Below are 14,227 nucleotides of genomic sequence, written 5' to 3'. Positions count from 1 at the left end.
AACTTTATTGGCTTGGCACGATGGATGGTGAAATACACTTCTCCTTTCATGTTGTAGCTGCGAGATTTCCTAGAAGTTTTGCTTTCTGAGAAAATTGAGTCGTGTGGGAAATGTATGGAGGACTTTATAGGAGCTTATCGGAAATCTTTGAGTCTTTACTCATCCCTTAAATCTGCTCTCCTCTCCGCTGTGTCTCAGAGCAGCAGCTTTCTTTACATCCTAACCTGACAGTTTCTGCTTCCCTCCCCCCTAAGGTGACTGATGCCCTTTGGTTTCTCATGTATTTGCAGCAGAACTCCTGCCCTGCCCCTGCGCCTGACCCCAAGCCGACCATGATCGATGAATGGGCGGTGTCGGTGAAGCCCAGCACTGACCCTACAATCATCAAAAAACACATCGAGAAGATGGTGGAGGTGAGTGTTTTCACACCCACGCATGCTCCTTTTACCGGTAGTTGCTGATTGTATGGTTTAGTGCCAGGTAGAAGAGGAGGGGGCAAATGAGGGGCTATCGGTGAATCATCTTTTCTTATCCTCTCTACAACTGTCCTGACATTATAACTGCAGCTCAGTAACTTCAGGTGATCTAAAACATGGTACAGGAGTCCTGCTTTTTCAGCTTATTTTGGGGTTGTCACAATTAGCACGTTCCTTTATTTGATGCTTAAGGTGTGTGTTACAGGTTTTAACCTAAGTAACACAGTCCCACTTGCTGGTGAGGGTTGATGGGCCAGTCTAAGCAGCATGTTGGTCCTTTCTATATTGTTTGAGCACAACAAAACCCAAGACAGTACCACTAACTGATATGAAGTAGTTTGCACAAAAGGAATTTTAGTTTCACTGAAGCGCTTCCTGCTTAAAGTACAACATCAATGGGAAGCAAACATTAGGTGCAGATTCCGGTGCGAGTGCATCGGCAATGTCCAGCCTGTGCCAAACCACCCTCGTGGAATGTCGGGCCCTCTGCAACCTAATAACCTGTAATGCAAACCTTTTGCCCACTGAATGATACTCATGCCGATTACCTAAAGATGAGTAGAATTTGTTTTTGAAAGGGCTAAACGCTGCAGAATATACCAACAGAGAAGGCGAGCCTTCATGTGATCAAGTTGCATCTCATCTTTGTTTTATGTTCATGTCTGACACCATACCTATTTTGTAAATAAAAAAAAAACATTAAGTCTGTCTTGAACCTTTCGATAAAATGAAACACAATTAATACTTGTGTTGAATCAAAATCAATCAACAGTGGCCCTGTAATTACTCACTCACTCACTCACTTTCTACCGCTTGTTCCTCCACTGAGGGTCGCGGGGGGACTGGAGCCTATCCCAGCACAATGGGCGGAGGCAGGGCACACCCTGGACTGGACGCCAGTCAATCGCAGGGCTAACACATATAGACAAACAACCATTCTCTCTCACACTCACACCTACGGGCAATTTTAGAGTTTCCAATTAGCCTAATCCCCAATCATGCATGTCTTTGGACTGTGGGAGGAAGCCAGAGTACCCGGAGAGAACCCATGCAGGCACAGGGAGAACATGCAAACTCCACACAGAAAGTCCCCAGCCTCAGTCCCAACTGGGGATCGAAGCCGGGGCCTTCTTGCTGTGAGGCAACAGTGCTAACCACCACACCACCGTGCCACCCGCCCTGTAATTAATTGGATTAAAAATGTTAGCCGCTTGCCAGCCCTAGTTTAACAACTATGTCACCTAAAGTGACTTCAAATCTATTTTAAATACACCTCGCTGACTTCCTACAGTGTGACTTGTTTAACAACCATACAACGATGAAAAAAAAATTGAAATGGCGATACACAAATTTAATGAGATTCATTTTGCCATCGAATCAATTGTTTTCAAAAACATCCTGTTAGGATGCGATTCGGGCAGGACCCGTAAGCAGACAAGCAACAGCTGACGGTGTCAACACTAGATTTTAATGAACTCAGATAGCTGCACCACGTGGTGAAAAGGTGCAGGAGGTGCAGATCATTCCTCTGAATGAGGAGTGCGTGGTGACCTAGGAAGAGACCTGAGAAAAACGGGTAAAGCTACTTGAAGGGACAGAACACAGGAATAGACCCACATTTACCACAAAGCCGACAAAACAATCAGACTCTGGTGGTCGGGAGGCAGAGGCTTTTGAAGAGTGTTGATTGGTAACCAGGTGCAGGTGTGATGGTCGCCAGATAACGATACCCAGGTGAGAAAACCAGGAAAACAAAACACAAACAAAAGGCACCAACACATAGGCCATCCCTTGTAAACAGTTAACAGTTGTTAAAGCACAAGAACTGCTTATTATACCTATGAGACACTAACCATTATACCACCCATGCACATGTCTGCCCTCTCTTGTTCACCCCCTAGTGGTAGGCTGCAGTAAACCCAGTTTATTTCGGCTTAACATCAGAGGCTCTGTTTTATCCTTAAGATGAAAAGAAAGTTTAAGAAATACTGCAACCTGTTATAGGGACCATCTGCAGCTTGTCATAATGATGGTCTGGAAGCCATTGAGCCAGATTTATAATTCGATATTATCCAAGTTATTCCATAGAGGAATGTCAGTCAAGCTCAATGAAAGTAGAAACCATCTGCATCCCAAATTTACTCTTATTTATTCCTCCTCTCCACAGTCCGTTTTCAAGAACTTTGACACGGATGGCGACGGCCACATTTCCAGGGACGAGTTTGAAGCCATCAGGAACAACTTCCCTTACCTCAGCAAGTTTGGCGAGCTGGACAAGAACCAGTGAGCGCTCGTGTGTTGGCAGATCAACCCCCGTGCGTCGCACAAGCAGAGCTCACCTGTCTCCGCACTCTCTCTCTTCCCCAGAGACGGGAAGATCAGCAGGGAAGAGATGATTGACTACTTCATGAAAGCCAGCTCACTGCTTAACTGCAAGATGGGCTTCATCCACACATTTACCGAGACCACGTACGTGAAGCCAACATTCTGCGAGCACTGCGCTGGCTTTGTGAGTCAACACCTTCTTATTTTTTCACAATTTTATTTAACCTCTGACGCCCAAGTGGCTCAGGAACAGGAAAAATTGTCCATTAAAAAAAGACAAATGTGTTTTGACATTTTTATCTTTGCTTGATTGTAATTATTTGCACCCAGGTATTGGTTACTTCATATTTGTGGGTATATTATGCATGGTTACCATACATTAAGTATATTTACCATGAATTTAATCCTCTATTTGCAGAGAAAATTTTATATCTTCCCTGGTCTTTCCAAGTTTACTCACACATCGTACCACACACCCAGAACATCTAGATGAACATTGTTGTTGTGATATTGTGATTTTATTTATTTTTTTGGCATTTCTTCACCATAAACATGGTCAGGGCTTCAAGGGCTGAATATCATTTAATCACAGAATCGGGTGTGCTCTGAATAATCCCCTTCACTCGCGGCCAACACTTAAACAATGTTGATCCGGTATTTGTTTGCTTTGCTATTTTCTGCCACATTGATCCCTTTGCTGCCTGGTCGATGGCACGTGTCATAGTTTGCTTTCAGAGGTCAAAGGACAGTTGTGCAGAACCCGGCAATCGCCGGTGGTGACACTACATTATTTATCCCTGGCGGCACATGATGGCCACAATTTCCTTCCCTGCAAGTCGGGGTGGTGGCAAATATTTTGAGCTACAGCTGCACTCTGCTGAAACTGCAGTGTGGGAAATATTGGACGGAGGTAATTGGGCCTGATGGTAATGCTCCTATACAGCAGTCTTATTGGGTGTATATGTTTGTACACTCTTTTGGCTCAGCATTCCATGAAACCTCTCGAGAGGTTGTCTGTTATTTAAACACAGACAGTGAGTCAGCATTTGGTTTTAATACGAACATAGTTGAAGCAAAGAGGCAGTATGTGCGCACAGAGCAGGATTTTGCCAACATGTTTTGAAGCAGAGAAACACAAACGCACATTCTGAGGGGGAGGCTTTAGCGTTTTTTGGAGTTTTTGCCGGGGGAAGCTCAGAATAGAGAAGCAGGGGAAGATAGCAGCCCTGGCATCATGCCTCTTCCTTTGAGTGTGTGTGGCAGAGGTAGATACATAAGCCGCTTCCTCCTCTGCACGCTTTGTGTGCTCCTGGGCAAAAACCTCCCCCCAACGTTTTCCTGTGGCACTCATCACTTGTCTCAAACCAGCAGTAGCTGATTTGGGACGACTCCTGTAAACAAGCCAGGGTTCGCTCACCTCAGATCCTCTCATGGATCTCAATATTCTTGTTTTTTGTGCAGTGGGTCACCTTTTGACCTTACATCCTAATTAGGGGAGAACAAATTAGTTCCACAAGTGCACAAATTGACACACGGCGTCCCTCAGGAGAGCAGTGTGAGGCTCAGAGTCCTTCTAATGTGTACGAATGCAAAATCTCCTTGGGCTTTTTCACAGTTTTAACAAAGAGAACTGAGGGTCCTGGCAGACAAGAAGCTGTCTGCAGTTATGCTTCTCCTGCTGGGGTATTTATTTATATAAATGGGATTTATATAAACGCCAGTTCTGGTAGAGATGCTAGTAGCAGCTTGATTCAGCATCCTGTCCTGTCGGACAAATCTGTGGTGAACTATGTACATGAGTGATCACGTGCATCACATACCAACAATCATAAACGAACCTCTTGAGGCCGAGTTGCATGCCAGAACAAATTTGCCGCGTTGCAGATAAACATGGAATTTTCCAGCACCAGTTTACCTCCCGTGGTGTTCTATCCAGGGCGACAGTGGAATAAGACTGTCATCTTTTTTTCTGTGCTTACTGTAGAAAAGTCATTTCATCTCAACCACAATTGCTTTGATCTCGTAAAACACGTGTTTCTTAAAAATCCATAATCAGTTGCTTCAGAAAAACACAATTATGCTAATTTACTGTACTGTATAATCAGCCAAACTTACTATGTTGGGCTGGGGGGTTTTGCATTTTTTCAAGTAGGAAGCACCTTTGATGCAAAAAAATGCAGATTTCCTTACAAAATTGGCAAAAAATATGTGTTGGTTGCATGTGTTCAAAACTGCAAAAAAGCCACTTTGGAGAAAGTTTACCTTACACATACCTTTGTTGCCTTGGTTACGCTTTGAATCAACACAATGTATTCGATGGATATACATTTCCTCCCCAGTCTTGTTTGCCACCAAAAATGAGCTGTGCTGGTAGAGGAAAATAATTGTGTTTTTTAGCAGCTCTCACTATTCAATAAAAATAGTGATAAAGAAAATTGAACATATTTATCCGTAATTTATCCATATTTATCACAGACCGAGGAACATTTTGTAAATTGAACTTAGAATGTAAATATTTTTGTGTAGAATCAAATCAAATTGCTCCTGTGGTTTTTGCAAGGTCCTGCAATTTCAATCAATAAAGATGCCTAAATACATCTTTTTTAAGAAAAGTTGCTGCAAAAGCAAAGGTTTTTGCGCACAGCGATCACAAAAAACTCCTCTTTTTCCCAAACCACAAATATTCACTATGGAAATATTGAATATTAAATGACAAAGGATTATCCCCACACATAATGCATTCATTTAAAATGCATTTACGTCTAAACTACCAGCTTAAATTTGACACTAAGTCTCAGTGTTAAGGGTTCAAAAGCTAATAAGCTTAGAAAGAGATACTATTTAAGTCGGTGAGTGTTGGATTCTGTGGCACCGTTCGCATGGTGAATCTGCTCGGCTCCTCTTTGTGTTGCAGTCTGTAAAGATGGGAAAGGTCAGCCGGCGTAGGCAGAGCTGTGATGATTCTTCGCTTCAGATGTTCTCTCCGACTCTTTGTTGTGGAGTCTCTGGCTGTGTGTGCATGTGTGTGTGCATGTGTGTGTGCGTGCAGATAGAGGTCAGGTTATTTTGCACCTCTTCAGATGTGCCACCACGCCGTGTGATCTCTCTTTTATGTCATTGTTCCCCACCACTGTCTCCCACTCCATGCATCCCGCTTGATCTTTCCATCTCTTCTCCTCTTTTCTTTCCTCTGCATATTTTCTTTTCTTTATTCACCCCTCACAATTTTAGTGTGTTGACAGCTTTCAAATTTACAGTGTATACAGTGTATTTATACAGCAACATATGTTCTAATTTTACAAAATGTTCCTCAGTGTGTGATAAATATGGATAAATATCTTCTGATTTGACATTTTACTTGTTCATAATTATACATGAAAGAATCCAGCTTGTTACACAGAATAATCATCTCACACCCTCTAATTCTCCTTTAGAACAGTTCAACTGAACTGAGCTGAAGGTAAAATAAGGTCATGTTTTATTGCTCCACCAATGAGGAAATTACACGACTATAGCAGCTTAAAAACTGCCAATAGGCAGAACTATGAAAGCACCACAACAACGTGTCAAATAAATAGTAATATAAGAAGAAAAGAGTTCCTACCTCCTCCCCCATTTAGATGTGCAGTGGTTACAGGCATATATGGAGATTAATTTTGTTACATATAATAATGTTGTTGCACAGTTCTGGTTTCAGATAATCAATCAACGCGATCAGTTAGGAGAGAAATTGTACTGCACCTAAAATCAAAGAGCTGAATCTCTGAAAAAAACAGGTGCTTGAAGAGATCAGCTTGTGGAACCATTAGCAGAAACGACCCCCTGACCCCGGATACACGTGACCTTTCCGGATGAGAGCCTCGTCAACGTCTCTTTACGCTGTTGGCCTGATTTGGAATGATCATCTGCCTCCTTCTTTTGCAGATATGGGGCTTCTACAAGCAGGGATACAAGTGCAAAGGTAAGGAAGTCATCCATTTAGAGTCCACTCCACATGCACGCACTACGCCACGGTCTTGCAGCTGGATCGGGTCAATCAGCTACACACTTTGCACTGTTCCGCTCTCCATCTGGTTCGTGTTGACACCAACACAAAAACACAGGAAGCTCCAGTAAAGCCGCCTTTAAATTCTTTAGTCATTACTGTACTAGCAACCCTGTTAAACGCAGTGCAAAGTGATACTTCTCATTGTGCACTAATGTGTAATTTTGGGCTAAAAAAAAAAAGTGAAACAATTTCTATCCGGGAGATGGCAACGCTGTTATTGTCTTGACTGCATATAAACAGCAACTGTAAGAGATTTTTAATTTAAAGTCACATTTCCATTCCACACTTCAGCTACTCTCAGTTAGATTAGATTCGGAAATGTGACACGGTGTGTGCCGATGCTCAAAATGAAATAGCATTCATCTGTCTTTTCCATGCACTACATAACAAACTCGCAGATGTTTCCATCCACATCAGAGGAGACATCGGTATGCGAAGGCAGCAGACGTCCATCTGCTGGACTCGTCCCACCATTTTACATTGCGCTTATTAAGCTGCAGTTTAGTTGCGCGCCAATAACTTTGCAGTCTTCGGTGAATTTAAACACTCTTATTTACACTAAAGGTAGATACTCTGGTGGAATACTCAGGGCTATGCACACAGCATATTATCGTTGCCGGAAATATAATCAGATAATTTGGGAGACAAGATGGAGACGCCTGTATAAATCAATTCCAATTCCTTTGGTTTTCCTTTGCACTTTTTCCCCCTCACTCAATAATAGGTAGGCAGGTATGTAATGATACACTTAACTCATGATTCAATACGATTCATGATGCGATAGAGAAAATATGACTGACCGAGATCCCTTATAAATGAATTCTCATTAATTCTCAAAACATACAACATACTAGGGATGTAGCAATTTTCCACGAGATGGTTAAATCGCAACAAATATATGAGGATTGAACTCAGTGGGCTTCCCCTTTGGTCCTTTCAGGACAGTCCCGTATTGGCCAACTAACCCTTAAATAGCTTGCATGTTATCGCCAGACTTTGTCTAATTTTTGTGGCGAGCAAATGTTACCCTCCCTGTTCTAAATTGATGTAGCAGGGGCTTGAATTAAGTCTGAAATATTCCTTCATCTTTTCCCTTTTTATCTCAAAACCAATTGGCGTGTTCTCATGCACGTGCTGGAATCCCCCCTTCCCCACCGACTGTATAGACTCGCATGTCTCCATGTCACACAGCGGGTGTGATAGTTCTGGCTCGTTTCGAGCTCTTTAATGAGACCACAGGAAGTCAATGATAAGAGCCTGCAGCCATTCATCGCCACCACTGTCGGCAGGCCGCTCTCAGAGAGGCAGATTGGCAGGAACGGAACCGGAGCAAACTGCTTCTGGATTCTGCTGAGAGTTGATGATGCGTGTCTGGTTCATTGTTAATTTTATCGCTTTATTTTCAGAAATGCCCTCACATCAACAATTAATACTTTTTTTGTTGTTTTTTTTTTTACTGCCATTAAAACCGTGATAACAATTTGTTGTTTCATTATGTCGGGATTACAAAATTAGTTTTCTTGCAATAACACATTTATTAATTTTGTCTTTAGATGACACTGGTCCAGGTGTGTCCCCAGTTGGTTAAATGTCAGATCTGTCCTAAACAAGCTAATGTTTTGTGCATAGATTGTATATTAGATCTCATGTAACTTCCTGGTAGCGAAAGCGACAGCTGTTTTAAATTTTTAAATTGGGAGGATCACATGGACCAAACTGACATGCAAACATTAACAATGGCACCTATTGCCTGAAAACAAAAGTTTCTGTTCCTAAATTATGAAATAAACTCAATTATCGTGAGACGACTTTGCTGTCCCGATGTCATGAAATAAGTTGGTATCGCAATAAAAAGGACCTTGTTATCTTGAGCTAACGTTATCATGACAAAATAGAGTCATCATGACAAAGTAGTCATGATGAGATAGGAGAAAATGGTCACAAAAGAAAAAAAAGGATGTATGTGGCTGCTCTCCACTTCTGTATTGTCAGAGGGGGAACCAAGGATTTCATCTGTTATAGTGTGAAATGCTAGCTCATATGACGATGTGCAGAGAGAATATTAAATAAATATTAAAGGAAATGGAGTAATTTGGTCATGGGTCACCGTGTCCTTCCAGCTTATTTCGCTCACATATTTTCATGCTATCTTGCTCAATGGCCCATTGCTTCTCTTCTGTCAAGCCCCCCACTGGTTGATAGAGTTACTGTCAGGATCACTGTGTCTCACCGTCTGTGTGTGCCATTGTTCCTGCCTCCGCATGGCATGGAGAAGCTCCACCATCTCACCGGCTGCTCTACCGTTCACCCCCGTGTTTCTGTGTGCACCTTTCCTCTTGTTTGACCCTGTCCTTCTCTCTCTTCCCCCCTCCAAACCCGGCCTCCTCTCTCGCCGGCTCTCGCTCCCTCCACTCCGACCTCCGCGCTCTCTCCTGCGCCGCCGTTTGTCCGCACCATCGTCCCACTCCGGCGCAGCCTGCGGGGTCAATTGTCACAAGGCCTGCAGAGGACGCCTGGCCGTTGAGTGCAGGAAGAGGACCAAGAGCATCAGCCACGAGGCGCCACCGACACTCCAGGCCAGGTCTTTCAGCTTCCCTCCGCCTGCTAACACCTCGCCCAGCCTGCAGAACACAGGTGAGGTGTGACGTAGGACAATAAATGTGGTTTGAACATTGTGAATTCATTTGACTTACCAATTATTATTCCTGTTTTTTTTCCAGTAATAGCAGAGGAGGATATAGAAACAGTGGAGGAAGGAGTTTTTGATGTCCACTTATAACCTGGTAAGAGACACATCACTCATCATCGCTCCTTTTGTCCCAACTAGCATTGGTTTTAACTCTTTTAATGTGTAAGATAAAGATATTTTTGACACATCCACAGTGCTGGTTGTGACATAACCAACTAGATTTCTGTTAGCATGCGGGGTCCATCCGATCTCACCCCGAAACGCGGCATGTTACAGCAACCTAGCCGCTGATTAGCCCGGCTTAGCATTATGGTGGAGGATGCAGCTGTCTTCCTGGCTCTGTTCAAAATGAACAAAAACCGCCTTGCAGCACCTCTGATCCCCCACCTCACACTATATCTCCTTTCTTCACTCCAAACGAAAACACAAGACACTTGGGATGGGAGGGGGATTTCCATTTGCGTGTGTGCTGGACTATTTCCTGTCCAGGCAAACCAATTTCCTGTAGTCTTGTCATTAGTCTGTTGTTGCCATGTGACCGGTGTGGGAGTTTGTCCAAAAAATATGGGATATTTGCTCCACTTTATACAGATCTAGGCTGTCTGTTTCCATTTGTTCCAGTTTTTCTCCTAAATTAGGATTAGCTAAGTAGTTGCTAACTAAGCTCTTGTTTTGTTTTGTTTTTTTGGAAACTCTAATTAAAAACAAAAGAGTTATACATTCTGCCATGGATAGAAATAAAAAAAACTGGTGTCTGATTGTCCAAAGGGCGTCCAAACGTTAATACCATTTCTACATCCTGTAATAGGAGTTTGGGAATGAGTCATGAGCAGTTCAATCAAAAAGGCAATTTCCTTTTTTTAGCATAACTCACTAACGTATGATGGTTAAACAAATTAGGGTTTTGAGCAAAAAAAGACATTAATGACAAGAAGAGGCTTTTGTTAGACAGTAGAATTTATTTATTTTTTAATAATCGATGTACTCTTTGCCTCTCATCTCCTTTCAAGTCAGTCATTGGCATCGATCGGACATCCCTCATTAATTGTCTCCCATTTTAAGACATTTCTCGAACAATCCACAACCCACACTTTTGCAAGAGCTGCTCCCGTTGTGGAACCTTTTACTGCTTCTACTCTACTTGATCCAAGACAAATAATGGTTTTTCTTGTAGAGTTGCTCTCTGGCTGGTGGGCAAGGAGTCAACAAAAGTCGTCGGGAGAAGAGTCATAGAATGCACCACAGCGTCTGACTGTCGGTCAGCCCTCCGGACTCCAGGGGTGGGGGGTGGGGTGGTTGGGTGGGGGTGTGCTTGCACGAAACACACATCGGGATACCTACATGCTGCCACGCTGTGGACGCTCACTGCAACAGCAACCTCCACTTCCAGCTAACCTCGCACTGAACGTGATGAGCAACATGAACGGAATGTATTTATATTGTCTTAAAATACGTGTAAGGCCAACAGTGTTACTGTAATATTTGTAATTTCTTAAAAAGAAAAAAAAAAGATCCACAAATTGTATTTTCTTTATGGAACATTCACGTCAGTGAAGTATATAATTGACTTTTGCTGTACTGGAAATTAAAAAAAAATAAAAATTCTCTGTTATTTTTTTTTAACTCTTAACATAGGTGCTGAAGAAGAATGTAAACCCGCCACTCAGATGCTCTGCTTCTTTTTATTTTTGTATTTATTGTACATTACATGCGTCGGTAATACGTGTGATTGAAATATGGTTGATTCTGTGGTGCTTGTCTGAACCTCAACTACAAAAGCAGCCAGTTTAGCTAAAAAAAAGTATATACTAAAGAAAAATAGCAGATTAACTTCTATATTTGTCATGTTTTACAAGGATAACTCACTCGGTTATTGCTCTTGTGATGTTCTAGCTCTGTGTTGTGAGGGTGCACTTTGGATCCATTCCCTGACTGGACTGTAGACAACACAGTCTTGTTCCGCTGAGGAAAATAGTCCGTCTCTGCATCTTCCTCTTCGAGATCTTTGGAGTACTTTCAGTAAAACAGTTTAAATCGTTCAACATGTTGTATTTAAACGTGTTTTTTTTCTTCTGCATGCTTCTAGCATGATTCTGTCATGACTGCTCCTTTCTTTAAAAAAATGTAGCAGGTTCTTTTTCTTCTTCTGTGCCTGTTGAGAGATGGATGCAGATTCCTGGTGCCATAATGCTTTCATCATTGAACGAAACCCCTCCAACCACTAGTATTTTATTCTCTGTATTAATAGTGAAATAACCGTTGGCCTCTCCGCGTCGCTTCCTGCCTGACGATAGATGTTCTTTGTCATTCTGTGAATGATTCTGTTGTCTTGGATGATCCCTCAGTATTTAAATCCGCAGTCCTTGCTTTAATATGTGCTTTGGTGAAGAGGTTCCCGTGATTAAGGGCAAATATATATATATATATATAAAACCAAAACAGTTGTCTCCATTTCACCCGGTGCATCTCCAAAATATCCTTTGCAAGTTTGCATGTAAAGCACATGTCTAATAGTGTATTTATCTAAGAGTTTAGGTGGTGGTGGGCAAAGGGGGCTGCTAATAATTTGATCTAAAAAAGGGGAGTGGCCCTGCAAATAAAACCATTGTTTGGAACCACTGCTCTCCCCAAACAGACTTGTTCCGTGTGTTGAAATTGATTCTACAGCTGTCTTCGTGCAAGATTGCAATCCTATTTCTGATCATCCACAGCAGGATCCAGTGTCCTCTGCATTAATAACCGTGGCCCCACAGTCGATACCCTCAAACTGTAGACTCGACGGGCCCCCGGCTCTAGCTCGATACCTTTGGGAGGACATTGATCCTGGCTATAGTCAGCCTCTGAGATGTCTCATATCTCATCCCGAGAGATGATGGTGTTTAATAGTCTAATGCGGGGCCGTGTTCTGATGAACTGCAGAGGTGATGTGTTCATAGCTCGGCCTATCGACCTCGGTCGCTCGCATGAAATTACTATATTCATTCATGCGTTCCATTCATTTATTTTATAGGGCTACAGTTTTGGTTCTGAATCAATAAAATAAGCAAAAAGCAGAGGAACAAAATACATTTAAAAAGGCTTTTTTTTTTAAATTAATTGATAATACAGTAGACGCACATTGTCTGTGCCTGCAGCCTTTTGAGTTAAAAGATATAGTAAAATATCCTAAAATATGCACATATTCAAGGATTCAGTTGTCAGGAATCAGCTCCAAAGCTTCTCTTTTACTTGCATAAACCAACGACTACAGTACTAAACTTTTTAAACCAGATCTTCGGTAAAGTCCTTATAATGGCAATTGTTTAGGCATGCAAAATCCAAATGTTTCTCATTTTGCTGCTAATGGAGGGATTTTCAACATATTTGATGGGCCTAACTTTGACCTTAGCTTGTTTTATATTTGACTTTAGCTCATTAAATGCCTGAGTGACATGTATTACACATCCTGGTGTGGTGATGAGTCGGCCATCGTGTGACTGGGACAGGAAGGGACTCTTCTAAAATGGCCTGAAAGTAAATAAAGAAGCTACGTTCCAAGTCTTGTTTTTCTCCATCAAAGGCAACCTGATGTTTTATATTACATTTAACCCGTTCCAATCCCATTTTTTGATTAAGTTCATATGAAACAAATCAAATAAAAGGTAAATTTATGCTATTAAGCAGTAAAAAACTGTCATGATAGAATACATTTACCCACACTGATCTTCTAACGCCATGACTTTACTTTAGGGGGAATTAGGTCTGGATCCTTCAGAGTTTAAGAGTGTGAAAGGCACATAAATGACCTAAAATTAGGGATACCTCAAGTATTTAAACTCCTATATCATTAAAACCTACAATATACAGCGCTTGCATCTCCTGATCTGATGCATCCTTGACGCTTATTCAACCCTTCCTGCTCACAGTTCTCCTGTGCAACTAGTGTAAATATGAAGGAAGAGCGCCCACATTTAAAGGACCTTCAAGGTGCAGATTGGTGGCTGCATCAGAACAGAGGCTCACGCATGTTCAGACAAAACAATAAACATGCCTTTAAGCATACCCTATCTGACATATCACACCCTCTTGCACCCTACGCATGGTGCCGGTACAGCTGCATAGTGTGTGTGGCCATTGCCTGCAGCAGCACTCTTTTACAGCGAATGACTAATACCACCTATTCACCGGGTGAAAAAGCCCTCCCGCTCAAGCAGCACGGCCGTTTAGCTGGCAAACTAGCCTGATATTGATCTGAAAAAAGTGTGAAAGGAGGGAAACTGAATAGGTAGCGGTGGGGCTAATGACGGTGTAATGAAGGCAGCAGGGAAATAACCCCGGCACATTGTTCAGGCGTTCACACCGCAACCTTGATTATAGGGGAAAGATTTGAGGCTTGACAGGGAGAAGAGATGTCATTTGCCTCTCGCCAGATGGTGCAAATCTATCAGTCATTTGTAGTTAGACAGACAATGTGCTGCATTTCATCCCCAATAGCCTATAGAGAGTGCTAATCATATTGGCAGGTTTTTTTTTTTGTTGGCTGTAGAGGCACATAAAAAGGTTATCATGGAGGAGAAATGGGATTTGGCACAATGAATAACTACATGCAATATTGATTTGTTTGAGCAGCACATCACTCTCAGATTTCCTCTTCTAGGGCTAACGAACAGATTATTGATTTGGTGTCCGCTCATCAAAAGCCGGGACTGC

At 42.3% G+C, this 14,227-nt stretch overlaps 1 protein-coding gene across 4 annotated transcripts in view; it reads left to right on the top strand.

Annotated features, from left to right (window-relative positions):
* The window catches only part of LOC101074408 (RAS guanyl-releasing protein 2), a 30,594-nt gene extending 18,424 nt beyond the window's left edge, over window positions 1-12,170 (top strand). For 3 of the 4 annotated variants that reach the window (XM_011606556.2, XM_011606557.2, XM_011606558.2), the window contains exons 11-17: window positions 291-413; window positions 2,644-2,759; window positions 2,844-2,985; window positions 6,726-6,762; window positions 9,325-9,483; window positions 9,570-9,632; window positions 10,713-12,170. In XM_011606556.2, the coding sequence (XP_011604858.1) occupies window positions 291-413; window positions 2,644-2,759; window positions 2,844-2,985; window positions 6,726-6,762; window positions 9,325-9,483; window positions 9,570-9,628 (636 nt within the window). In that variant the 3' untranslated portion in view covers window positions 9,629-9,632; window positions 10,713-12,170. The remainder of the gene's footprint in view (window positions 1-290; window positions 414-2,643; window positions 2,760-2,843; window positions 2,986-6,725; window positions 6,763-9,324; window positions 9,484-9,569; window positions 9,633-10,712) is intronic. The other variant, XM_029839949.1, reaches the window with a different exon arrangement.
* The last annotated feature ends 2,057 nt before the right edge of the window (window positions 12,171-14,227 follow it).

Source organism: Takifugu rubripes, chromosome 8 (genome assembly GCF_901000725.2).
Source record: "Takifugu rubripes chromosome 8, fTakRub1.2, whole genome shotgun sequence".
In the NCBI taxonomy this organism is placed as follows: Eukaryota; Metazoa; Chordata; class Actinopteri; order Tetraodontiformes; family Tetraodontidae; genus Takifugu; species Takifugu rubripes.
The sequence above is the reverse complement of the archived record's forward strand: the minus strand, read 5'-3'. Positions and strand labels throughout refer to the sequence as shown.